This window comes from Oncorhynchus tshawytscha, linkage group LG19, assembly GCF_018296145.1.
Source record: "Oncorhynchus tshawytscha isolate Ot180627B linkage group LG19, Otsh_v2.0, whole genome shotgun sequence".
In the NCBI taxonomy this organism is placed as follows: domain Eukaryota; kingdom Metazoa; phylum Chordata; class Actinopteri; order Salmoniformes; family Salmonidae; genus Oncorhynchus; species Oncorhynchus tshawytscha.
Genome location: NC_056447.1, coordinates 5,941,847 through 5,967,398, shown reverse-complemented (window position 1 = coordinate 5,967,398; position 25,552 = coordinate 5,941,847). Strand labels below are relative to the sequence as shown.

The following is a 25,552-nucleotide window of genomic DNA, read 5'->3' as shown; positions in this document are numbered from 1 at the left end:
ACTACCCCGTGATGCTTTCACCACATGAAAGGGCTATCCTCCATTTAAAATGTGTGATCTAATGGCAGCGTGATATTAGCCATTAACCAAGCCCACATGTGTTAGGGGAATGAATGAGTCGGTTGAAGATGCAGCCGGTCCCAATTGACTCCCTACGTCTTGCCCTTGGCCCTAATGCTTCGATGTGTTTGCCGTACAGATCTAGAGAATAGAAGGGCTGGGGGCAATTTGAATTGAAGGGGTAGATGGCGACTTGGGACTGGCTGTGGAAGTCAGTGGAAAGACTAGCCTGTAGGCTTTGGTGACACTTTATTTAGATAGTCACCCTGTGATGCTTCATGATGCTCATCAAGTTCACCAACTGCATGTTACTGTACATGATAAATGGCCCCTGTAGATGTCAATACAATCGCAGTTGACCGTTGTCAATACAGTCGCTTAAATACACCTAAATGACAGTTTGCGGAGGGTTTTTGAGCAAATATACGCTACCGTTCAAAAGTTTGGGGTCACTTAGAAATGTCCTTGTTATTGAAAGAAAAGCAAAAAAAAGTGTCCATTAAAATAACATCAAATTTATCAGAAATACAGTGTAGACATTGTTAATGTTGTAAATGACTATTGTAGCTAAACGTTGTTAGCTAATCCACGTTTATAATTTTAAAAAGCTAATTGAAAATTAGAAAACACTTTTGCAATTATGTTAGCACAGCTGAAAACTGTTGTGCTGATATAAAGAAGCAATAAAACTGGCTTTCTTCAGACTAGTTGAGTATCTGGAGCGTCAGCATTTGTGGGTTCAATTACAGGATCAACACGGCCAGAAACAAATAACTTTCTTCTGAAACTCGTCAGTCTATTCTTGTTCTGAAAAATGAAGGCTATTCCATGCGAGAAATTGCCAATAAACTCAAGATCTCGTACAACGCTGGGTACTACTCCCTTCACAGAACAGCGCAAACTGGCTCTAACCAGAATCGAAAGAGTGGGAGGCCCCGGTGCACAACTGAGCAAGAGGACAAGTACATTGGAGTGTCTAGTTTGAGAAACAGACGCCTCACAAGTCCTCAACTGGCAGCTTCATTATATAGTACCCGCAAAACACCAGTCTCAACGTCAACAGTGAAGAGGTAACTCTGAGATGCTTGCCTTCAGTGTGTAGTCAGTGTGTGGAAGCCAGGAGATGCCAAATGTGTTTTATTTTAATCTACGGTTTATTACCGTGAGACTGGCAGTTATTTGCATGACAATTAGAGGCTGAAAAAATGTCATGACCGACACTGCCCTAGTTGGAGGAGTGTGTAAGAGTGGTGTGTGTCACTTTTCCATAAAGTCAGTCGGTCATTGGTCCCACACACAGAGTCTGGAGCAGCAGAACAGAACTATACACCGAGTGTACAAAACAGGAACACCTTCCTAATATTGAGTTGCACCCCCTTTTGCCCCCAGAACAGCCTCAATTCGTCAGGGCATGGCATTCCACAGGGATGCTGGCCCATGTTGACTCCAATGCTTCCCACAGTTGTGTCAAGTTGTCTGGATGTCCCTTGGGTGGTGGACCATTCTTGATACACACGGGATACTCTTGAGCATAAAAAATCCAGCAGTGTTGCAGTTCTTGACACACCAAGCCCGGTGCGCCTGGCACCTACCACCATGCCCCGTTCGAAGGCACTTAAATCTTTTGTCTTGTCCATTCACCTTCTAAATGACATGCATACACAATTCATGTCTCCAGTTTTCTCAAGGCTTAAAAATCCTTCTTTAACCTGTCTCTTAACATTCATCTATACTGATTGAAGTGGATTTAACAGGTGACATCAATAAGGGATCATGGCTTTCACCTCGTCAGTCTGTCATGGAAAGAGCAGTTGTTCCTAATGTTTTGTGATCTCAGTGTAGTTTAACGCTGAAGAGTCTATAGTGGGAGGAACCCACCCAGCCTGACCCAGAGTGATTTCACTAAATGAAAACATCTTCCAATTTTACCTCAGACCACCCCATACAGCCTTGAACTGTGTCGGTCTCACTGCTTTACATTATAGTGGAACAACTATCTAGGGTACACACTCATCCATGTACTATGTCTGTGCATGTAGCTATGTACTTATGCTGTGTGTGTGTGTGTGTGTGTGTGTGTGTGTGTGTGTGTGTGTGTGTGTGAGAGAATGTCAGATACCACTAAGGCTCATCTCTATATGCTGCACTGCTGTATAAACTATCCCATATTATTTATAGCATACTGTAAACGACATTAAACACAGGCTATCTTTTCTATGTGGCGGCCTCAGTGTGACCTCCACTCCTTGGTCTTGTTCATTTCTCCTCCGCCTGGCCCCCCTTAAGAGGAGTGCGTGGCTCGTCCCAGTCCTTCGAGCTCTTCCTTCAAGGTACGAGATGAGGAGACACTCTCTACAGTGCCCCCCCCTCCCCAAGGAAGAAAACGCTGGCCCTGTTCTCAGAGAGATCGCGAGGGAGAGCGTGGGGGCATACCACGAGGAGATGGAGAGACTTTGAAGGAAGAGTTGATGATAAGAATTTAGGAGAGAGGGAAGCATATGAAGGTTTGGTGAGGGGGAAAAAAAGAGGACAGACCTATCCAGTTCCCATTGGGGTGAAATAAGTTCACCTTCAAGCCAGATGTGAGGATGATTACAGTAGAAGTGTTCTTCTAGCACAGGCTACACACAGGATTACTTTCGCGCTCAAACAGGAAATGCTGATAGGAGAATGCAGCCAAGGCAAACACATACCGGGCCCAAACTTGCCATCTGTTGAGGGCCTGCACCTGCTACCAAAATAATGTGATGTCATTCTCCTGAAAGAAAGCCACACGTGGGCTGAGTTGTTAGTCAGTTACGCACTGAACGATTCTAAAACTATCCTCAAAGGAAGACCGAAGCTACATCCTGTGATTACAGCAGTAAAGTCTCCACAGACTGTCTCCTTCGAAAAAGGTTTTAAATAAGCCTATTGAACTGCACACAGGCAGCAGCACAGTTCAGACTAATCACTTTGAATGTGGAAGGCTTTGATTTGAGGACAAGACTCCCAGTAAGAGTTGATGTGTTTTGAACCAATCAGTTGTGTTGTGACAAAGGTAGCTTGCGGGTATAGGTAGGGGGGGTATACAAATCAAATCAAATCAAATTTATTTATATAGCCCTTCGTACATCAGCTGATATCTCAAAGTGCTGTACAGAAACCCAGCCTAAGACCCCAAACAGCAAGCAATGCAGGTGTAGAAGCACGGTGGCTAGGAAAAACTCCCTAGAAAGGCCAAAACCTAGGAAGAAACCTAGAGAGGAACCAGGCTATGTGGGGTGGCCAGTCCTCTTCTGGCTGTGCCGGGTGGAGATTATAACAGAACATGGCCAAGATGTTCAAATGTTCATAAATGACCAGCATGGTCGAATAATAATAAGGCAGAACAGTTGAAACTGGAGCAGCAGCACAGTCAGGTGGAAGTTGAAACTGGAGCAGCAGCATGGCCAGGTGGACTGGGGACAGCAAGGAGTCATCATGTCAGGTAGTCCTGGGGCATGGTCCTAGGGCTCAGGTCAGTTGAAACTGGAACAGCAGCATGGCCAGGTGGACTGGGGACAGCAAGGAGTCATCATGTCAGGTAGTCCTGGGGCATGGTCCTAGGGCTCAGGTCCTCCGAGAGAGAGAAAGAAAGAGAGAAGGAGAGAATTAGAGAACGCACACTTAGATTCACACAGGACACCGAATAGGACAGGAGAAGTACTCCAGATATAACAAACTGACCCCAGCCCCCGACACATAAACTACTGCAGCATAAATACTGGAGGCTGAGACAGGAGGGGTCAGGAGACACTGTGGCCCCATCCGAGGACACCCCGGACAGGGCCAAACAGGAAGGATATAACCCCACCCACTTTGCCAAAGCACAGCCCCCACACCACTAGAGGGATATCTTCAACCACCAACTTACCATCCTGAGACAAGGCTGAGTATAGCCCACAAAGATCTCCGCCACGGCACAACCCAAGGGGGGGGGGCGCCAACCCAGACAGGATGACCACAACAGTGAATCAACCACTCAGGTGACGCACCCCCTCCAGGGACGGCATGAGAGAGCCCCAGTAAGCCAGTGACCAGCCCATGTAATAGGGTTAGAGGCAGAGAATCCCAGTGGAAAGAGGGGAACCGGCCAGGCAGAGACAGCAAGGGCGGTTCGTTGCTCCAGAGCCTTTCCGTTCACCTTCCCACTCCTGGGCCAGACTACACTCAATCATATGACCCACTGAAGAGATGAGTCTTCAGTAAAGACTTAAAGGTTGAGACCGAGTTTGCGTCTCTGACATGGGTAGGCAGACCGTTCCATAAAAATGGAGCTCTATAGGAGAAAGCCCTGCCTCCAGCTGTTTGCTTAGAAATTCTAGGGACAATTAGGAGGCCTGCGTCTTGTGACCGTAGCGTACGTATAGGTATGTACGGCAGGACCAAATCAGAGAGATAGGTAGGAGCAAGCCCATGTAATGCTTTGTAGGTTAGCAGTAAAACCTTGAAATCAGCCCTTGCTTTGACAGGAAGCCAGTGTAGAGAGGCTAGCACTGGAGTAATATGATCAAATATTTTGGTTCTAGTCAGGATTCTAGGAGCCGTATTTAGCACTAACTGAAGTTTATTTAGTGCTTTATCCGGGTAGCCGGAAAATAGAGCATTGCAGTAGTCTAACCTAGAAGTGACAAAAGCATGGATTAATTTTTCTGCATCATTTTTGGACAGAAAGTTTCTGATTTTTGCAATGTTACGTAGATGGAAAAAAGCTGTCCTCTTTATTTGAGACGACTGTACAACCATTAAGATTAATTGTCAGATTCAACAGAAGATCTCTTTGTTTCCTGGGACCTAGAACAAGCATCTCTGTTTTGTCCGAGTTTAATAGTAGAAAGTTTGCAGCCATCCACTTCCTTATGTCTGAAACACATGCTTCTAGCGAGGGCAATTTTGGGGCTTCACCATGTTTCATTGAAATGTACAGCTGTGTGTCATCCGCATAGCAGTGAAAGTTTACATTATGTTTTTGAATAACATCCCCAAGAGGTAAAATATATAGTGAAAACAATAGTGGTCCTAAAACGGAACCTTGAGGAACACCGAAATTTACAGTTGATTTGTCAGAGGACAAACCATTCACAGAGACAAACTGATATCTTTCCGACAGATAAGATCTAAACCAGGCCAGAACATGTCCGTGTAGACCAATTTGGGTTTCCAATCTCTCCAAAAGAATGTGGTGATCGATGGTATCAAAAGCAGCACTAAGGTCTAGGAGCACGAGGACAGATGCAGAGCCTCAGTCCGATGCCATTAAAATGTCATTTACCACCTTCACAAGTGCCGTCTCAGTGCTATGATGGGGTCTAAAACCAGACTGAAGTATTTCGTATACATTGTTTGTCTTCAGGAAGGCAGTGAGTTGCTGAGCAACAGCCTTCTCTAAAATTTTTGAGAGGAATGGAAGATTCGATATAGGCCGATAGTTTTTTATATTTTCTGGGTCAAGGTTTGGCTTTTTCAAGAGAGGCTTTATTACTGCCACTTTTAGTGAGTTTGGTACACATCCAGTGGATAGAGAGCCGTTTATTATGTTCAACATAGGAGGGCCAAGCACAGGAAGCAGCTCTTTCAGTAGTTTAGTTGGAATAGGGTCCAGTATGCAGCTTGAAGGTTTAGAGGCCATGATTATTTTCATCATTGTGTCAAGAGATATAGTACTAAAACACTTGAGCGTCTCTCTTGATCCTAGGTCCTGGCAGAGTTGTGCAGACTCAGGACAACTGAGGTTTGGAGGAATACGCAGGTTTAAAGAGGAGTCCGTAATTTGCTTTCTAATAATCATAATCTTTTCCTCAAAGAAGTTCATGAATTTATCACTGCTAAAGTGAAAGTCATCCTCTCTTGGGGAATGCTGCTTTTTAGTTAGCTTTGCGACAGTATCAAAAAGGAATTTCGGATTGTTCTTATTTTCCTCAATTAAGTTAGAAAAATAGGATGATCGAGCAGCAGTAAGGGCTCTTCGGTACTGCACGGTACCGTCCTTCCAAGCTAGTCGGAAGACTTCCAGTTTGGTGTGGCGCCATTTCCGTTCCAATTTTCTGGAAGCTTGCTTCAAAGCTCGGGTATTTTCTGTGTACCAGGGAGCTAGTTTCTTATGAGAATTTTTGTTTTGTTTTTAGGGGTGCAACTGCATCTAGGGTATTGCGCAAGGTTAAATTGAGATCCTCAGTTAGGTGGACAGAATAAGTATACAGAAGGAAGCCCTATTTGGTAAAAGACCAAGTCCATATTATGGCAAGAACAGCTCAAATAAGCAAAGAGAAACGACAGTCCGTTATTACTTTAAGACATGAAGGTCAGTCGATCCGGAAAAAGTTTCTTCAAGTGCCAGTCGCAAAAACCATCAAGCTCTATGATGAAACTGGCTCTCATGAGGAACGCCACAGGAAAGGAAGACCCAGAGTTACCTCTGCTGCAGAGGATAAGTGTATATGATATATTATACAATAAATCATCCCAGTAGTTTTACAAACCGGATGATTTAACCTCCGCCCACTAATGAAACTCAGTTTTCCTCCTATAGTGTCTGAAATTTGCATGTTTGATATCAGCTACAGAATCACGGATCTACAGTTCCAATCATCTTGCAGTACAATAGCTCGCTACACGTTATGTGAAGATTAGTGATTCTGCGCCTCCCCTGGCTCAAATCTCCTCAAACATGCTGAAAATCTTGTGTAGGTTGTAGCAACTATATGAGCAGGCTTTGTAAACTCTACTGCCATGAGTGTTTTTTCCTGTGGAGGTAGTGGCAGTAGTGGGTTAGGACTCCCCGGTGAGCAAAATTGGTTGAAAAGACATTGTAAATGTATTTTCAACCAAAACGTTTCAGGTCTTTGCCGCAGCGTGAGGAGTGTGAGTCACACCTAATCCCCCACCAGCCCCCCCCTAGCAGTATCCGGATAAACAGCAAACATGGAGGCCAACATGTGGACAGGAAGGTTAGCGGGCAGCCAACATGAATCATTTGAGACTTTACATTACAGATTTGTCCAAACAAACGTATTGTCAATGTGTCGCAAATGGGTGACAGTACGTTGGTGGTGTTTGTCAAGCCAGTAGGTCACCTGTTAGTGTTTTCCCGAGGACAATGAGGAAATTAGGCTAGGAGAAGAGTATTGGGTCCCAGGCTCTGAAAAAACGAGTGGGAACCAACAGCAGCTAGCTAGCTGGAGTGGTAGAGATACTCTTAATGATCGGCTATGAAAAGCCAACTGACATTTACTCCTGAGGTGCTGACTTGATGCACCCTCGACAACTACTGTGATTATTATTATTTCACCCTGCTGGTCCTTTATGAACATTTGAACATCTTGGCCATGTTCAGTTATAATCTGCACCCGGCACAGCCAGAAGAGGACTGGTCACCCCTCATAGCCTGGTTCCTCTCTAGGTTTCTTCCTAGGTTTAGGCCTTTCTAGGGAGTTTTTCCTAGCCACCGTGCTTCTACACCTGCATTGCTTGCTGTTTGGGGTTTTAGGCTGGGTTTCTGTACAGCACTTTGAGATATCAGCTGATGTACGAAGGGCTATATAAATACATTTGATTTGATTTTGATTTAGCTAATGATGCTAACTTGTGTTAGACCGAACAGGGCTTGACTGGGCTGCAGTACATTCACATGAAGGTTCACTAGCCATTAGCCGTAGCCTAGCGCTGAAGTTTCACTAGCATTTGCCATCGTCTACTGCTGAAGTTACACTAGCATCGGCCGTAGCTTAGGGCTGAAGAGGTCCTGACAGGCAATTAGCGGGTCGTGCGCTGTGCCACCTCAGAGGGTGTGAAATTGTGCTATGTCTGCAGGGGTGGTCATGCTAACAAGCTAACACCAACTGACAGCGTGGAACAGCCCTCAGGGTACTGGCTCCAACCGGACATTATCATTCCGCTATTACTGAGCTAATTTAGAGATGGCTAATAGAGCACTGCTGTTACACTTACACACACACAAGCACACATACACACATGTAACAACACATACACATACACTGTACAGTAGAGTGAGTACAGGCCAGCGCAGTGTGCGGTACAGTGAGTTTGTTTTCCTCTCCTGTCCCTCTGCAGTGTCTAGTCCCAGTGGAGGTGACTGCTCTGAAGAGGTCACCGCTAGATCAACCTGATACAGTCCCACTCATTAATCATAGACACACGCGCACGCACAGTGCCATCGGGAAATATTCAGACTCCCCCCCCCCATTTTCCCTCCTTGTTACTTATTCCAAAATGTATTTTAAAAAGCATTTATCCTCAGCAATCTACACACAATATCCCATAATGAAAGCTAAACACAGGTTTTTAGACATTTTAGCAAATGTTTTAAGAATAATAGACAGATCCCTTATATACATAATTATTCAGACCCTTTGCTCTGAGACCTGAAATTGAGCTCCGGTGCATCCTGTTTCCATTGATCATCCTTGATGTTTCTACAACTTGATTGGAGTCCACCTGTGGAAAATTCAATTCAATTGATTGGACCTGATTTGGAAAGGCACACACCTGCCTATATAAGGTCCCACAGTTGACAGTGCATGTCAGAGCAAAAACTAAGCCAGGAGGTCGAATGAATTGTCCGTAGAGCTCCGAGACAGGAATGTGTCGAGGCACAGATCTGGGGAAGGGTACCAAAACATTTCTGCAGTATTCAAGATCCCCAAGAACACAGTGGCCTCCATAGTTCTTAAATGGAAGAAGTTTGAAACCCCCAAGACTCTTCCTAGAGCTGGCCGCCCAGCCTAACTGAGAAGGGCCTTGGTCAGGGAGGTGACCAAGGACACGATGGTCACTCTGACAGAGCTCTAGAGTTCCTCTGTGGAGATGGGAGAATAATGCTGTAACCGAACAAAATGTGTCAAAAGTCAAAGGGTCTGAATACTTTCTGAAGGCACCCGTATGTACAGACATATAAACGTGCGCGCACACACACTCATACAGTTGTCCCGCTGAGCGCAGTTCACCTCAGGATTTAGTCCATTAGCCCACCACATGAGGCTATTGCTCTGAGACAGCGTTAGCTGTGAACACGGAATGTCTCGTGAATGTTTTATGTCTTGTTTATTTTGCCCTTTCCTCCCTCCAGAGTCCAAATCAAGTTGCGTTGGTCACATACACATATTTAGCAGATGTTGTTGCAGGTGTAGCCCTCCCTTTTCTGGCTTCTGTCATGCGATCTCTAGTCATCCCTCTTTCCTTCTCTACCTTTCTCTGTTTCTTTTCTTTTTTAAAACTTTTTTTTTCTCTTTCGCCTCACTCCCTCCTGGTGTTTCAGGGGCCAATTCAGTAAGAATAACACTGGGCTGGTTGGTTTGTCGTCTCCAGTGCAGGACTGCCCAGGGTTCCAGCTCATAAAGTGCAAATTAAAATCTGGCCTCTTGGAATTTGCCTGCTTAATTACCACCATGCTCATCTACAGCAGTGGAGAGAGGGAGGGAGGAAACGAGTGAGTGTTTTAGCAGCAGGGGAGACCTACTCCCCTTGATTATCACCGATTGGAGTGTGTGTTTTGTGCGTATGTGTGCGGGTTGGTTGTGTACTGTAGACCGGGGTCACACACCAGCGGTCCCGCGGATTAATAACTTTGCTCAAGCAAGAGTAAACTTTTTGTGTTAGAGGTTGGTAAAGTCAGAGGACTAGGATGTGAACAGGCCTGATCACCGACCGATTAGTCTGTGTCACTCTCTCTTTTTCCCCTTCTATCGCTCCCTACTGATTTGGTTTGAAAAGGCATGGCATGCCTGCTTAATGCCCCTTTTTAAAAAGGGGAATTGGAAACCTCTCATTTCCATGATCAAAGGGGCATTTTGAGTATGAATGCTGTCTCATAAATAGTAATGATATGTCCATATACTCAGTACACATGTAACATGGAAATACACTTGTAGCAACTGTACACAAGCCAACACACACACACACACACACACACACACACACACACACACACACACACACACACCATCCACAATCACTCCACCAACCCCCACTCACTTCCCACACCTGTTAATAAAGCCTCAGCACAGTATGCACTCGTCTCAGATTACCCATAGTGCTGCAGGAGTTTGGTCTCTTTCACTACCTTCCCGCACTTCCAACTGACTCCACTCGGCCCCGTCTGTCTCCTAATGACCCATAATGGCAAACTCTTAAGACCCTTAATGGGCAACTGAATCTCCTCTGGCCCTCTAGCACTCCCGATTCCATTCATATAATCAGATTAACTACTCTCTCGTGTGTGTGTGAGTGTGTGTGCGTGAGAGAACAGATAACTGGACAGTGGTAAAGTTAGCTTAGATAAGAGGCATCACTGTGACATTGACCTGAGGCAACGCCATACCTTTTCATAACCCGATATTTGTCACAGTCTACCCCCCATGTAGCCCACTGCTATTGGCCCACCTGCTGTGATTTTACAGATAGCAGAGGCATACATGATGGGTATTAGGATCTGTGGTGGGTGATGATTGACTGTGTTTGGCTTTAACAGTGAGTGCACTGTACTCCCTGACTCTGAGACCTAGCCAACAGAAAAGTGACCTGTGAGAAGCTATCACACTGTAAAGGGGTTGAGTGTTTTTTTGTTGTGTGTGTTGGGTGCAGGGAAGGGGAATGAGTAAAAACCTGAGCTTTTGTATGTGTGCGTGCTTGCATTTGCACGCTACATGTTTGTTTCATATGTACAACGATCCTAAATAAACCTTAACATATATCCTCCTCTTCTCCCCAGGCATTTGGGAACGCCAAGACAGCTCACAACAACAACTCCAGCCGCTTTGGCAAGTTCATCCAGGTCAACTACCAGGAGAGTGGTACCGTCCGGGGGTGAGACATCTACACCTTCTTTATCCAGCCTCGCCTTCCTTCCTCATTCTCTCTCTCGCTCTCATACACTGCCTTTCTATTCTCTCTCTCATACACTGCCTTTTTCTATTCTCTCTCTCTCACACACACACACAGCTTATTTTGGATATTTACAACAAAAAAATTAGAATCAAAATTGTCAATGGGACATCTCAATCTCTGTATGTAGTAAATCTTGTCTAAAGTCATTCCTGTGTGTGTGTTCAGAGCGTACGTGGAGAAGTACCTTCTAGAGAAGTCACGCCTGGTCTACCAGGAGCACAATGAAAGGTAAGGGGGGGAAAGTATTTACATATTTACCTACAGCTTAAATGAAATACATGCAAGTATATAATATTACATAACTTATAAGGTTGTTTATCTAGTATTGATTCAGTATTGTGAAGTCAGCTTGATTCAGTGGTAAGTAATCCAATCCAAGTGCCTTGGTTGTGTACACAGTTTAGTATACGTTATAGTTGATGCAGAGAAATGCTCCGTTACTGGCTCCTAACAGTGCGGTAAAATGTCAAACGAGTACACAAATATCATAAACAATAAATCAAGACAAATCCAATTTAACAACCTTAATACAGTCATTCAAACTCAATATATGTGTATGTACACATATGTACACAACAATATATACTAAGACTGATAGCAGTAGATAAATTAGGGAATCCATGATCAAGAATCCAGTATATGAATACGCTGTGTGTTAAAGCAGTGTAACAAAAATGCAATGTACAGTAGTAGATATTAGAATTAGCTATGTCGAATACAGTATGTATCCACTACCATTAGCTATGTCAAATACAGTAGGTATCCACTACCATTAGCTATGTCGAATACAGTATGTATCCACTACCATTAGCTATGTCGAATACAGTATGTATCCACTACCATTAGCTATGTCAAATACAGTATGTATCCACTACCATTAGCTATGTCAAATACAGTAGGTATCCACTACCATTAGCTATGTCGAATACAGTATGTATCCACTACCATTAGCTATGTCGAATACAGTATGTATCCACTACCATTAGCTATGTCAAATACAGTAGGTATCCACTACCATTAGCTATGTCGAATACAGTATGTATCCACTACCATTAGCTATGTCGAATACAGTATGTATCCACTACCATTAGCTATGTCGAATACAGTAGGTATCCACTACCATTAGCTATGTCGAATACAGTATGTATCCACTACCATTAGCTATGTCGAATACAGTATGTATCCACTACCATTAGCTATGTCGAATACAGTATGTATCCACTACCATTAGCTATGTCGAATACAGTATGTATCCACTACCATTAGCTATGTCGAATACAGTATGTATCCACTACCATTAGCTATGTCGAATACAGTAGGTATCCACTACCATTAGCTATGTCGAATACAGTATGTATCCACTACCATTAGCTATGTCGAATACAGTATGTATCCACTACCATTAGCTATGTCGAATACAGTATGTATCCACTACCATTAGCTATGTCGAATACAGTATGTGTCCACTACCATTAGCTATGTCAAATACAGTAGGTATCCACTACCATTAGCTATGTCGAATACAGTAGGTGTCCACTACCATTAGCTATGTCGAATACAGTACGTATCCACTACCATTAGCTATGTCGAATACAGTATGTATCCACTACCATTAGCTATGTCGAATACAGTATGTATCCACTACCATTAGCTATGTCGAATACAGTATGTATCCACTACCATTAGCTATGTCGAATACAGTATGTATCCACTACCATTAGCTATGTCGAATACAGTAGGTATCCACTACCATTAGCTGTCGCATACAGTAGGTATCCACTACCATTAGCTGTCGCATACAGTAGGTATCCACTACCATTAGCTATGTCGAATACAGTAGGTATCCACTACCATTAGCTATGTCGAATACAGTAGGTATCCACTACCATTAGCTATGTCGCATACAGTAGGTATCCACTACCATTAGCTATGTCGAATACAGTATGTATCCACTACCATTAGCTATGTCGCATACAGTAGGTATCCACTACCAGTCAAAAGTTTGGACACGCCTACTCATTCAAGGGTTTTTCTTTATTTTTACTATTTTATACATTGTAGAAGAATAGTGAAGATAACAAAAATATGAAATAACACATACAGTGGGGCAAAAAAGTATTTAGTCAGCCACCAATTGTGCAAGTTATCCCACTTAAAAAGATGAGAGAGGCCTGTAATTTTCATCATAGGTACACTTCAACTCTGACAGACAAAATGAGAAAAAAAATCCAGAAAATCACATTTGTAGGATTTTTTATGAATTTATGTGCAAATTATGGTGGAAAATAAGTATTTGGCCAATATCAAAAGTTAATCTCAATACTTTGTTATATACCCTTTGTTGGCAATGACAGAGGTCAACTGTTTTCTGTAAGTCTTCACAAGGTTTTCACACACTGTTGCTGGTATTTTGGCCCATTCCTCCATGCAGATCTCCTCTAGAGCAGTGATGTTTTGGGGCTGTTGCTGAGCAACACGGACTTTCAACTCCCTCCAAAGATTTTCTATGGGGTTGAGATCTGGACACTGGCAAGACCACTCCAGGACCTTGAAAATCTTCTTACGAAGCCACTCCTTTGTTGCCCGGGCGGTGTGTTTGGGATCACTGTCATGCTGAAAGACCCAACCACGTTTCATCTTCAATGCCCTTGCTGATGGAAGGAGGTTTTCACTCAAAATCTTTGGAGTGTGACTGTTTGAGGTTGTGGAAAGGTGTTTTTTATACTGATAACAAGTTCAAACCGGTGCCATTAATACAGGTAACGAGTGGAGGACAGAGGAGCCTCTTAAAGAAGTTGTTACAGGTCTGTGAGAGCCAGAAATCTTGCTTGTTTGTAGGTGACCAGAAACTTATTTTCCACCATAATTTGCAAATAAATTCATGAAAAATCCTACAATGTGATTTTCTGGATTTTTTTCCCCCTTCATTTTGTCTGTCATAGTTGAAGTGTACCTATGATGAAAATTACAGGCCTCTCTCATCTTTTTAAGTGGGATAACTTGCACAATTGGTGGCTGACTAAATACTTTTTTGCCCCACTGTATGGAATCATGTAGTTACCAAAAAAGTGTTTAAACAAATCAAAATATATTTTAGATTCTTCAAAGTAGCCACCATTTGCCTTGATGGCAGCTTTGCACGCTCTTGGCATTCTCTCAACCAGCTTCATGAGAAATGCTCTTCCAAAAGTCTTGAAGGAGTTCCCACATATGCTGAGCACTTGTTGGCTGCTTTTCCTTCACTCTGCAGTCCAACTCATCCCAAACCATCTCAATTGGGTTGAGGTCGGGTGATTGTGGAAGCCAGGTCACCTGATGCAGCACTCCATCACTCTCATTGGTCAAATAGCCCTTACACAGCCTGGAGGTGTGTTTTGAGTCATTGTACTGTTGAAAAACAAATGATAATCCCACTAAGCGCAAACCAAAACCAGATGGGATGGCGTATCGCTGCGGAATGCTGTGGTAGCCATGCTGGTTAAGTGTGCCTTGTATTCTAAACAAATCACTGACAGTGTCACCAGCAAAGCACCATCACACCTCCTCCTCCATGCTTCATGGTGGGGACCACACATGCGAAGATCATCCGTTCACCTACTTGGAATCTCACAAAGACACGGCGGTTGGAACAAAAAATCTCAAATTTGGACTCATCAGACCAAAGGACAGATTTCCACTGGTCTAATGTCCATTGCTCGTGTTTCTTGGCCCAAGCACGTCTCTTCTTCTTATTGGTGTCCTGTAGTAGTGGTTTCTTTGCAGCAATTCGACCATGAAGGCCTGATTCACGCAGTCTCCTCTGAACAGTTGATGTTGAGATGTGTCTGTTACTTGAACTCTGTGTTGCATCTGTTTGGGCTGCAGTTTCTGGGGCTGGTAACTCTCTTGAACTTATCCTCTGCAGCAGAGGTAACTCTGGGTCTTTCTTTCCTGTGGCGGTCCTCCTGAGAGCCAGTTTCATCATAGTGCTTGATGGTTTTTGCGACTGTGCTTTCGAGGTCTTGAAATTTTCCAAATTGACTGACCTTCATGTCTTAATGTAATAGACTGTTGTTTCACACATTAAGAAGGAAAGAAATTCCACCAATGAACTTTTAACAAGGCACACCTGTTAATTGAAATGCATTCCAGGTGACTACCTCATGAAGCTGGTTGGAAGAATTCCACGAGTGTGCAAAGCTGTCATCAAGGCAAATGGTAGCTATTTTGAAGAATCTCATATATTGTGTGTGTGTGTGTGTGTGTGTGTGTGTGTATACACACACACACACACACACACCAGTGTTTTAATGTTTCTATATACTGTACATGGGACAGCCTGGACAATTAAGGCCTGTAGGTCAGGAGCCATTCTCTTGTTTCTGTAGCGTGACGCAGGTTGATATATATTGGGTCCCATTATTTCCGTCTTTGGTATGACTCGACCTGGGATCACATCCCCAATCTTCCAATCTCACTCTAACCGATCAGGCCACTGAGTTGCTATTCCAAGTAACTTTCAGTTTTTCTTGTCTCGGTTGTTCTCTGACACTCAATTACCCGTAAGCCATCTTCATTTCCTCAAACTCCACACAGGATATCTGATGTACATCCGGAATAGACCAGAATAGCTGTCAGAATAACGGCCTCTCTCATTGCTTGCTCATAATGAGTGTTATATTTTTCCCCTCAAGTTGAATCATTATCATTATTGTGGTTATGTAATATCATATATGTAGGCTATTAACTACATAACCAGTATAGTTGAACTTTTTATTTCTTTTTTTACATTAATGTTCATAAACATGTTGTTGACAGAACCAGAATACTCAGACACATACACGTACATACACACCACCTCATCGCTAAATCACTAAATCCCTAATAGGTTTAAAACAGTGGTTGTTTTATCCCCCAAGCCCTGAATTTGGCCCCGCTGGCCACCAAGGTTTCCATTTCACCGTGATGACAGCACAGGCGGCCATATTGATGCGACTCAAACCAGACCTCCCAGCCTTCTCCTTTAGACCTGTGTGTGTGTGTGTGTGTGTGTGTGTGTGTGTGTGTGTGTGTGTGAGAGAGAGAACTGTTAACCACAGTGTCCACTCCAATAAGTGTTATGTTTTAGACCAAGTCTTGAACCTACCGAAGTACAAATTTACAGTTCTTTATCTTGGACGCACGTAGACACACACACTTGAAAGCTCCCAGTCTTTGTCACACCTAATCATGGTTTAATACTTGGGCAACGTACTGTTTGTTTTCACTGGAAATGCAACCTCTCGCTGTCTATAATGTGTTGCGCGGATTGAGTCTCTACAGGGTTTGCCTATTGCTTTCACGGTCGTAAGAGACCACACTTTTGCTTTGGGAGATATCAGATGGGCTCCATGTGCGTGTCGCACATTTTAAATTCCGATTTTCGTCTCTAGTCATGCGTTGCTGTCAACAGGATAGCTCTGTACTTAAGCTAAGTGTGTGTACAACACTGTATTGTGTTGACAGCAATGCGTGGCATCAAACAAGTCTGACTTAGGCTGGAGTTTATGGTGCTAAATCCACTTGTGACAAGTCAATGTGGTCAAGACTCAGTTCAATCATCCGTCTGGTTCTTCTTTCTAACCCATTGGCCCACTCAGCAGAACTCTCTTATTCTATACTGTGTCAGAAAGTCTCATGTTAAATATGTCAATCTGGCAAACCTGTTTTTACCTCCATCTGGGTTGTGTTCATTGGGCATCAAACATAAGAAAACAGACTGAAACAGGGGAAGGGACGACATGGACCAGTCCGATAAGAAACGCTTTTCTCTTTCCGTTGCAAATAGTTTTAAAACGTGTTCGGCCGTATTGAACACGACCGTGGCAACCCTGTGTCTCCCTCTCTCCAGGAACTACCATGTGTTCTACTACCTGTTAACTCTGTCTCCAGGAACTACCATGTGTTGTACTACCTGTTAACTCTGTCTCCAGGAACTACCATGTGTTCTACTACCTGTTAACTCTCTCTCCAGGAACTACCATGTGTTCTACTACCTGTTAACTCTCTCTCCAGGAACTACCATGTGTTCTACTACCTGTTAACTCTGTCTCCAGGAACTACCATGTGTTCTACTACCTGTTAACTCTGTCTCCAGGAACTACCATGTGTTCTACTACCTGTTAACTCTCTCTCCAGGAACTACCATGTGTTCTACTACCTGTTAACTCTGTCTCCAGGAACTACCATGTGTTCTACTACCTGTTAACTCTGTCTCCAGGAACTACCATGTGTTCTACTACCTGTTAACTCTCTCTCCAGGAACTACCATGTGTTCTACTACCTGTTAACTCTGTCTCCAGGAACTACCATGTGTTCTACTACCTGTTAACTCTGTCTCCAGGAACTACCATGTGTTCTACTTCCTGTTAACTCTCTCTCCAGGAACTACCATGTGTTCTACTACCTGTTAACTCTGTCTCCAGGAACTACCATGTGTTCTACTACCTGTTAACTCTGTCTCCAGGAACTACCATGTGTTCTACTACCTGTTAACTCTGTCTCCAGGAACTACCATGTGTTCTACTACCTGTTAACTCTGTCTCCAGGAACTACCATGTGTTCTACTACCTGTTAACTCTGTCTCCAGGAACTACCATGTGTTCTACTACCTGTTAACTCTGTCTCCAGGAACTACCATGTGTTCTACTACCTGTTAACTCTGTCTCCAGGAACTACCATGTGTTCTACTACCTGTTGGCTGGAGCCAGTGAGGAGGAGAGGAAGGCCTTCCACCTGCTCAAACCTGAGGAGTACCACTACCTCAACCAGGTGGGCTCTCCACACACACACACACACACACACACACACACACACACACACACACACACACACGGAATCAGGATGTAGTATGGGTGTATTCGTGTGTGTGTATCCTGTGGACACATGTAATAGCGAGAGAGCTGTTTAGACTGCAGGTGATGCTAATGGTTGCACTTCAGTTGGATGTTTGTCTCGCGCTTCAGTTCTTAAATGGAGCCTGTCTCGACACCTCTGGCTGCTGATTGCTTTGACCCACATTCCGAGTGTGCGTCTGTTCACAGCACCACTACTGTGTGTGTGCGTTCGCGTGCGTGTGTGTGTGCTCGTGCGTGTGTGTACACATCTGCCTACTTTGGCAACAGATGCATATTCAGATTCACAGGACACTGGTGAAAATCTGCATCCTTTGTTCCTTGGTTATTTTTTGGCATCCCAAAAAAGTATTTTATTTTTTTTCTTCTTCTCCCAAAACACCCCTAATCCCCACGACAACAAACCCAGCTCCACACCGTCTGTTACTCTGCACCGCTGTTTCCATGGCGACAGCAGGAGTGGAGGGTTAATCTCGATTCCTGGCGTGTGCAGCGGAGCTGGCAGTGTGTGTGCGCGCGTGACGATGGCATGTGTGTTCATGGTGTGTAAAGCGGTCTGTGTTTTTGTGTCTCTGTTGCTCTTTCTGTCTTTCTCTCGCTCTGTATGACCGGGACCGTATACCTGTCTGCGAAACGCGATACAAAGGACATTCTCCGAAACAGATTGCTGTTGTCTTTTCTCCTTTTTTTTTTTTAGTAAAGAATATAAGCTGTCATGTGCAATGCATGGCAGTATTTGCATGTGTCTGTCTATGTAGCCCATCCCCGGTGAACACTCCTAACCCTATCTGGGAGCAGGGTGTGAATTCCTCCCATAGCTGAGCAGTTCTGTTACTCTTGCGTCCTTCCTGTGTCCATGTGTCCACAGAGAGAGAGAGAGAGTGAGTCTGGAGTGTGTCACCCTCTGTTCTCTGTTCTCTTTCGCTTGAAATGTTCTTGGAAAGACTGAGATCTTTCTCCCGCAATTCAAACCAGTTGAGTCATTCATTTTTTTTAGGTCATTGCTAAATGGATTTAATTATCGCAGCTTTGGGGATTTGTGGTGTGTGTGTGTGTGTGTGTGTGTGTGTGTGTGTGTTTAGACCAGTTTAGTGAATCTTCCCCCGTGTATTAACAGTATGCGTCATCTCCGAGTCAGTTGAGTGAGTGTGTTTTGAGTGTGTGTATACATACCTCTCTCTAACCCCCTCTACCTTACTTCCAGATGACAAAGAAATCTCACAGACTCCACTGGGAAAATTACTATGAGAGCGAGCTGGTCAGTATTGTGTGTGTGTGTGTTTAGTTGTGCATACCTCTTTTGCGTGCGCGTGTGTCTGTGTACATGTGGGGTCGATTTGGTGCTGGGTTGGGCCTCGGCTCTTGTCACGTCTTCACACACATGAGAGCACAATCCTGTTTGTTTTTGGAGTGTGTGTGTGTTGATATCTTTCAGTGTGTTGTTGTCTCTCTGCCGTTGTCTGCACAGCCTTCACTTATAGTGGTCTATGTAGTGGTCATTGTGATGTCCTGTATCTGAGTGTCTGTTTACATGGCATGTCTCAGGGGTGAGTCTATGACCTCCCTGTCCTTTCGTCTGCAATCCCTGACCCCTGAGTCAGAGGAGATGATGTCAGAGTCTGTCTGTCGCGCTGTGCCTCCCAACGCTTCCTGACAGCTTGGCTGTACTCTTTCTCTCTCTTTTCTACTTACTCACTCACACGCTCTGAAACATAAACAAACACAAGGGAGCGTCTGACACAAGATCACAATGACCAAACATGCCGTTTTAAAAAATTTGGGATGTGGTATGTTTCTGGCTTGGTGGCTGTGGGTGTATTTCCGTGGGATCACTTTGGTCGAATTGCTTTGGTGTGAGAAGCATGCTGTCGTGGTACACATTTTGAATGATGAGCACTTTCTCACACAACATCGGTGGCCTGTCAAAAGGCATTTACCGCTTAAGTCTGTGTTTAGGACAAGGGGCCAATCCTAACTTGGAATATTTCTCGCACTGATATCAATGTGTGATTTTTAAATGAATCTTTTGAGATACGCGCACAGACAGTATCTCAAGTCAGAATTCGGCCCCAAGTGGGAACATTGCTAAAAGCTATATGACATATGTATCGAATTTTATCCCAAACATTTTCACCATGTACATTTTAGCATTAACTTAATGACAAGGCGTGGTAAGTAAACCGTAGCGTATGTGCTGAATAAAATACCTTTCTCTGTTTGAGACGGTAAAAAGAACAGGAGGGAGCTTTCTTCAGTCATTCCCTCAGTCTCTAAACCGATTTGTTTTGATTAGAGGAGTACCAGAGTTAAGGGTTTGGTGTAGGCCCAGAGATTCCAAGTTGGAACTGTCCGACAATAATCTCTCTTTGTTTTCTCAACTTCCTTTGACATATCGCATTGCGCTGTTTGGCATTTGAAAAAAAAACGAACAACGAACCCAGCAATTCAGACATTCTCTTTTTTTTACCCAAGTGCTTGTGAAGCCTCAAATCTCATGTTGGAGAAAGTGCACATTTTCACCTCAGAAATTGCCCGTCACCCACTGTACCCTGGAAACGGTGAAGAAATCCAAACGGCAGGGAAGAATGTTCAATGGTTTTAGAAGCTGATCCTGTTTCGTGTGTGTGTTTGCTCTCTGCCCCATCATTAGAACTGAGAGGAAGGCCGCTCTCTATTAGCCCTGCCAGTGGCCACCAGGCTCCGAGCACGGCAGGACAACCGTGTGTGTGTGTTTTGGCTTGACCACCTCCCTTAGAACAACAACCAAACACTCCTATGCCACAAGGCATCCCTGTTGTATAAAGCAGGCTTATTCAGTTCCTGGCCTGGAGGGCCAAAGTAGTTCAGTTAAAAATATATATATTTTTTGTAAATGATTGATTCATGATTATCAATCAACACTGAATTAGGGGAGAATGAAAACCAGAGCTCCAGGACCGAAATGGACTATCCCCAACTTTTGGGGGGGGGGATAGATTCAGTAAATCAGATAAGATGTGAACTAGAAAAAAGATGTGGTAGGGTGGATGAGTCAAAAGTAGTGTCAGAGTTTGTAAGACATGCCTAATAGTTAGTGTGTGTGGTATTCTACGGTACAGGTGTACATTGTATTGTCTGTTGATAGCGGTACTCGTTACTTCAGCAGGACTGCTTCACTGTGGAAGGGGAGGACCTGAAGCACGACTTTGAGCGGCTGCAGTTGGCTATGGAGATGGTGGGGTTCCTGCCTGCCACACGCAAACAGTAAGTACATTAAACACATGTACTCACACACACATACACACACACACACACACACACACACATGCCCCGCATGTCTGTCTCTTTCTCCCTTTCTTTCTCCATCTTTTCCACACCATCATTTCTAATGCAGGTTTATCCTCATCTTAACTCGTATTTGACTCCCTCCCTCTCTCCCTCTCTGTCTGGTAGGATCTTCTCCCTGCTGTCTGCTATCCTCCACCTTGGCAACATCCGCTACAGGAAGAAGTCCTACAGGGACGACTCCATAGACATCTGTAACCCAGAGGTGCTGCCCACCGTCTCGGAGCTGCTCGAGGTGTGTACCTCCTTGTCAATTAGTCCTTCGTTCACTCGTTTGCTTGACCCGCCCATCTTTGGTGCTTTATGATGTCACTTTTGTTTTTTTTCCCCTCTCTCTCTCCTTCACATTTCACCCGTCGAGGTAACGGAGTGCCTTCTGTTGTGTCGACAGGCAATGTTGAGAGCTACTTCAGATCCCTAAAAGCCACTGAGCAATGCTACAGCAGTTATTAGCATAAGGACTGTTCTCAGGTCTGCGACGGTATGGTTGAGCTGCAATATTATGACCTGCGGCTGAAGTCGGAAGTTTACAAACACTTAGGTTGGAGTCATTGAACCTCGTTAAATCATTTTGCGACGCGTTTCGTCTTTATTGGTGGAGTCATCCCCGCTGGACACGGACGTCAGTTTAACGTCTTGTTTTGATTGACATTTGTTTGAGTTGTCGACGAGCGTAAAGTCGGCGTGAAGTCAACAGCAAATGTCACCACGTCATTGGATTTAGGTTAAAAGTTTGAAGAAAGTACTAATCCCTTACTTTTTGCGAATCCAATCAGTTTTCCACGTTGATTTCGACGTCATCATATTTTGTTGAAATTGCGTGGAAACGACGTTGATTTCAACCCGTTTTTGCCCAGTGGGATAAGACTTGTTTTCATTTTCGACATTGAGATGTCTTATGACAACTGGGTGACTAGAGCTCATGACAGCCATAATATTGTGCAACACACACACACACACACACACACGCAATAAATTGTGGCATGGCATCCATAATTCGTCACTGAAATGTTTTCAAATGTTTGCGTAGACTGCAAATCGTTTTTATGGTTTTGATCGCCACAGGCCAGCGACGAGGCCAATGCAAGGGTACTAGTCCAAAGAAATCCCTCGTAAATCAAATACTTCCACTGAGATACACACCACTCTTAACGAATCACATCCTACTCCTGACAGTTTGTTGGAGTGTTGTCACCCCCAAAAAGATGACACTGTTGAAATGGTTGTTTGAGCAGAGCTGGCTGAACTTGCACTGTAAATACATGGTTAGGACCAGCGCGCGCGGAGACACACACACACAAGCTAAGCTAAGCTAGACATTATACTGTAGGACTAACATGATTGGACAATGACCATGTTCCATTTGAGGAACTCAAGTGGGAGACATAATGGGAAGAAAAAGCATGGCAGATGCGTGAACTAGAATATCTATTTCTATTCACAAGTTGTTCATGTGCTGAGAAGAGTGTCCTTATTTTTGGGGTCCGGATCACGTTCTCCTTACAAAGGAGACTTCTTGACCCTTTTCACACGGAACTACGCAACTGAACCAAATTGGCCCATGGGAAACTGTACCGCAACCAGCCTGTATACACCACAGTTGCTGGAACCATGCTGAAAAGGAAAACATCTGAGCCAGCACCGTACGGTTCTGATCAGCTCGATCAGTGTGAAAAGGGCATCGGATTTGGATGTATTGTAGCCCCAGTTCTCTGACTCACGCTTCCACTGCAGTGCTAACGAACCAACACAAGTGCCTTGTGGGAATGGGCTTGCATTAGACACGCCCGCCTCCTTAACCACAGCTCTTCCACTCTGTGCCCTGCTGCATCTCCCTCCTACAGTCGAACCGCAATACCTCATCACTCTCCGCTGTAGTTCCACAGCTACGGCGTCTGACTGCTAATGCTGGCAGCCAACTAACTGAGCAATTCTCCTGTACCTCAGAATGTAGCCTGTCATTGTCACAGTTGACACATCTAATTGTGCTGTGCTTTAAATACCAAAATATGTTAGAGGAGGGCATCAAGGTAGCTTTCTACACTACTTAAGCAAAACTGACTGACATAAAGTCTACATCACGCTATCATAACCATGACGTAACCGCTAGCTGAGGTCAACTTACTGTAGAAACTCTGACCGGAGCCCAACTCCACGGTGGGCACATGCTGTTTTCATTTATCTCAGAAGTGAGGGATTGCGTCGCTCTACCCTTCGGACACAAACCACAAGGATTACGCAGTCTACCCTGTTGAGTCACTGATAAAACAATGATCAAAGTGTGTTGGAAAGTCTGACAACTGTGCCACAGGGTATTATGCAGGAAGGGGAACCAGTTGGGTGTTTTAAAGGAAGAGAGTCGTTTTGTGCCGCGAGTACTATGTGATTTATGTGGACGTGAGATGAGGCACATGCTCACCACATGTTCAGGGTCGGAGAGAGTAGAAGCACCATCGAAAAGGAAATACTGGGGTTTCCCAATGCTCTGGTACAGTAGTCCCGTTGTCACATTATTCAAACAAGGCAGGGTTTTGCTGAATTAATGGGATAGTTTGCCTAAATGATTAGATACTATGCCATTAATTTATACAGCGGAGTGACAGCCCGCAACTAAAGATTTGGGTTTGCTTACTTGGCTCGGGATAAGCTTTTGGCACTTGTGTCTGCTGCAAAACAATGGGCGTGATAGCTGTTAACCCCTGTCTAAAAGCCTAAATCACCTCAAAACCACTAACATAAGCAGCAAATATCTAGAACATAAACATGTATCATATCATACCACGGGTGAACTATCGGTCACCAATTCACCATCTTTGCGTTTACTACATTGTGGTGTCACGTGAGCAGCACTTTCCACAGGGATAGCTAATTGGCCGTGGTGTAGACTGATGCATGAATGGGAATATGACTGGCTCGGACTTCCTGTTTCTTGTGGGGGGGGGGCAGAACAGGAAGAGGAAGTGGAGCAGGGTCAGATGGTAGAGTTGACAGACTGGTTCCTCTGGCTGGACCACAGGGTCCCAATAGGGCTAGGTGGAGCTAGGACAGTGTTAGGTGATGGGACTGTGACAGTAAAAGAGTTCCAGGGTCAGTTTGGGCTTTGCTTCAGGGCACATCTCCCATTAGCTTGATTGAGAAATGTATTCATATACAGTAACAGCACAGATGTATTTTTTTATGTATTAAAAACCGTGCAAGAGAATGGAATCTAAGCGTGGTTACCAGGCGACAGTCGCAAAGCACAGACCAATCGGTGAGCAGTAGAATTAGCTCCGCACCCAGTGGGGGATTACCAAGAAGTACGAATTTAAATCTAATTAGTGACCCTCACAAATGCTGCTGTTTACATCAAAGACCATTTATAAAGGAAACAACTGAAAAAAACATACAGCCATGATGGTGTTTAAGATCACACACGCACACACACACACACACACACACACACACACACAGGGTACCCTCTGCCGCGTCCTCAGCAGCAGCTGTCAGCATAATCCCAGTGGATGGATGAGTGGTCAGATGTGTGTGCAGTGACATCTGTCTCTCTCAATGGGTTGTCTGCTGAGGCCAAGGCTAGCATGCGCGTGAGCGCGTGCGTGTCTGTGTCCTGCTCTACACAAGGAAGCTAATCTCAGCTAACCATGTCAGTGTCACTTAGAAAGAGGGGATTGAGTAGAGCATTGGCTAACCGCTATCTGTTATTATCTAAAGTATGTATACAACTAATAGCTATGCGCTCTATTCAGAGTGACTTCCTGTCTCTACTTTCTGACTGACCTTGTGCTTGTCTATGTCCGCAGGTGAAGGAGGAGATGCTGTTCGAGGCTCTGACCACCAGGAAGACTGTCACGGTGGGAGAGCGGCTGATCGTGCCATACAAACTGGCAGAGGTGACCGCCACATTTCCTGTTCTTTTTATAATAACAAACATCATAACACAACTGCACCAGACCACACAGGCAGCTTTGAACCCTAGCTGACCCCCACAGTGACAACAACAACAGCCTCAGAGCTTCAGAACTCTCCAAGATATTTCATCTTGTATAAAGTCTAGGGACTTCGTTGATAGAGTCGTGTTTATGAATTGTTGACAGCCGGAATTCTTAAGGACACTACTTTGTTTGCTTGGATTTGCTTTCCTTCCGCCGAAACTCAAAAGGCTTTTGTACAACAGGGGAGGGCGTACAATACATTCCTAAAGGCCTCGAGAAGCGGAGTCGCTTTGTTTGGCCGCAGAGTGCGTCAGTGGTCAGGGATTATAAGGGGCCGTCTCAGGAGGGTTTGTTGTGGTGGCGCTGACACCCCCCAGCGCCAAAAAGCATAATTGTCGCGCATGTATGCCGAATCTCACAGAGAGCCTATTTGAAATACAA

At 44.4% G+C, this 25,552-nt stretch overlaps 1 protein-coding gene across 10 annotated transcripts in view; it reads left to right on the top strand.

Moving 5' to 3' along the window:
• myo9ab (myosin IXAb) overlaps positions 1-25,552 on the top strand; it is a 177,179-nt gene that overhangs the window by 41,900 nt on the left and 109,727 nt on the right. For 6 of the 10 annotated variants that reach the window (XM_042301306.1, XM_042301312.1, XM_042301311.1 and 3 more), the window contains exons 3-9: positions 10,808-10,902; positions 11,149-11,211; positions 17,673-17,772; positions 19,060-19,113; positions 20,998-21,098; positions 21,288-21,414; positions 24,980-25,069. In XM_042301306.1, coding sequence (XP_042157240.1) covers positions 10,808-10,902; positions 11,149-11,211; positions 17,673-17,772; positions 19,060-19,113; positions 20,998-21,098; positions 21,288-21,414; positions 24,980-25,069 — 630 coding nt within the window. The remainder of the gene's footprint in view (positions 1-10,807; positions 10,903-11,148; positions 11,212-17,672; positions 17,773-19,059; positions 19,114-20,997; positions 21,099-21,287; positions 21,415-24,979; positions 25,070-25,552) is intronic. The other 4 variants (XM_042301305.1, XM_042301313.1, XM_042301309.1 and 1 more) reach the window with 3 other exon arrangements.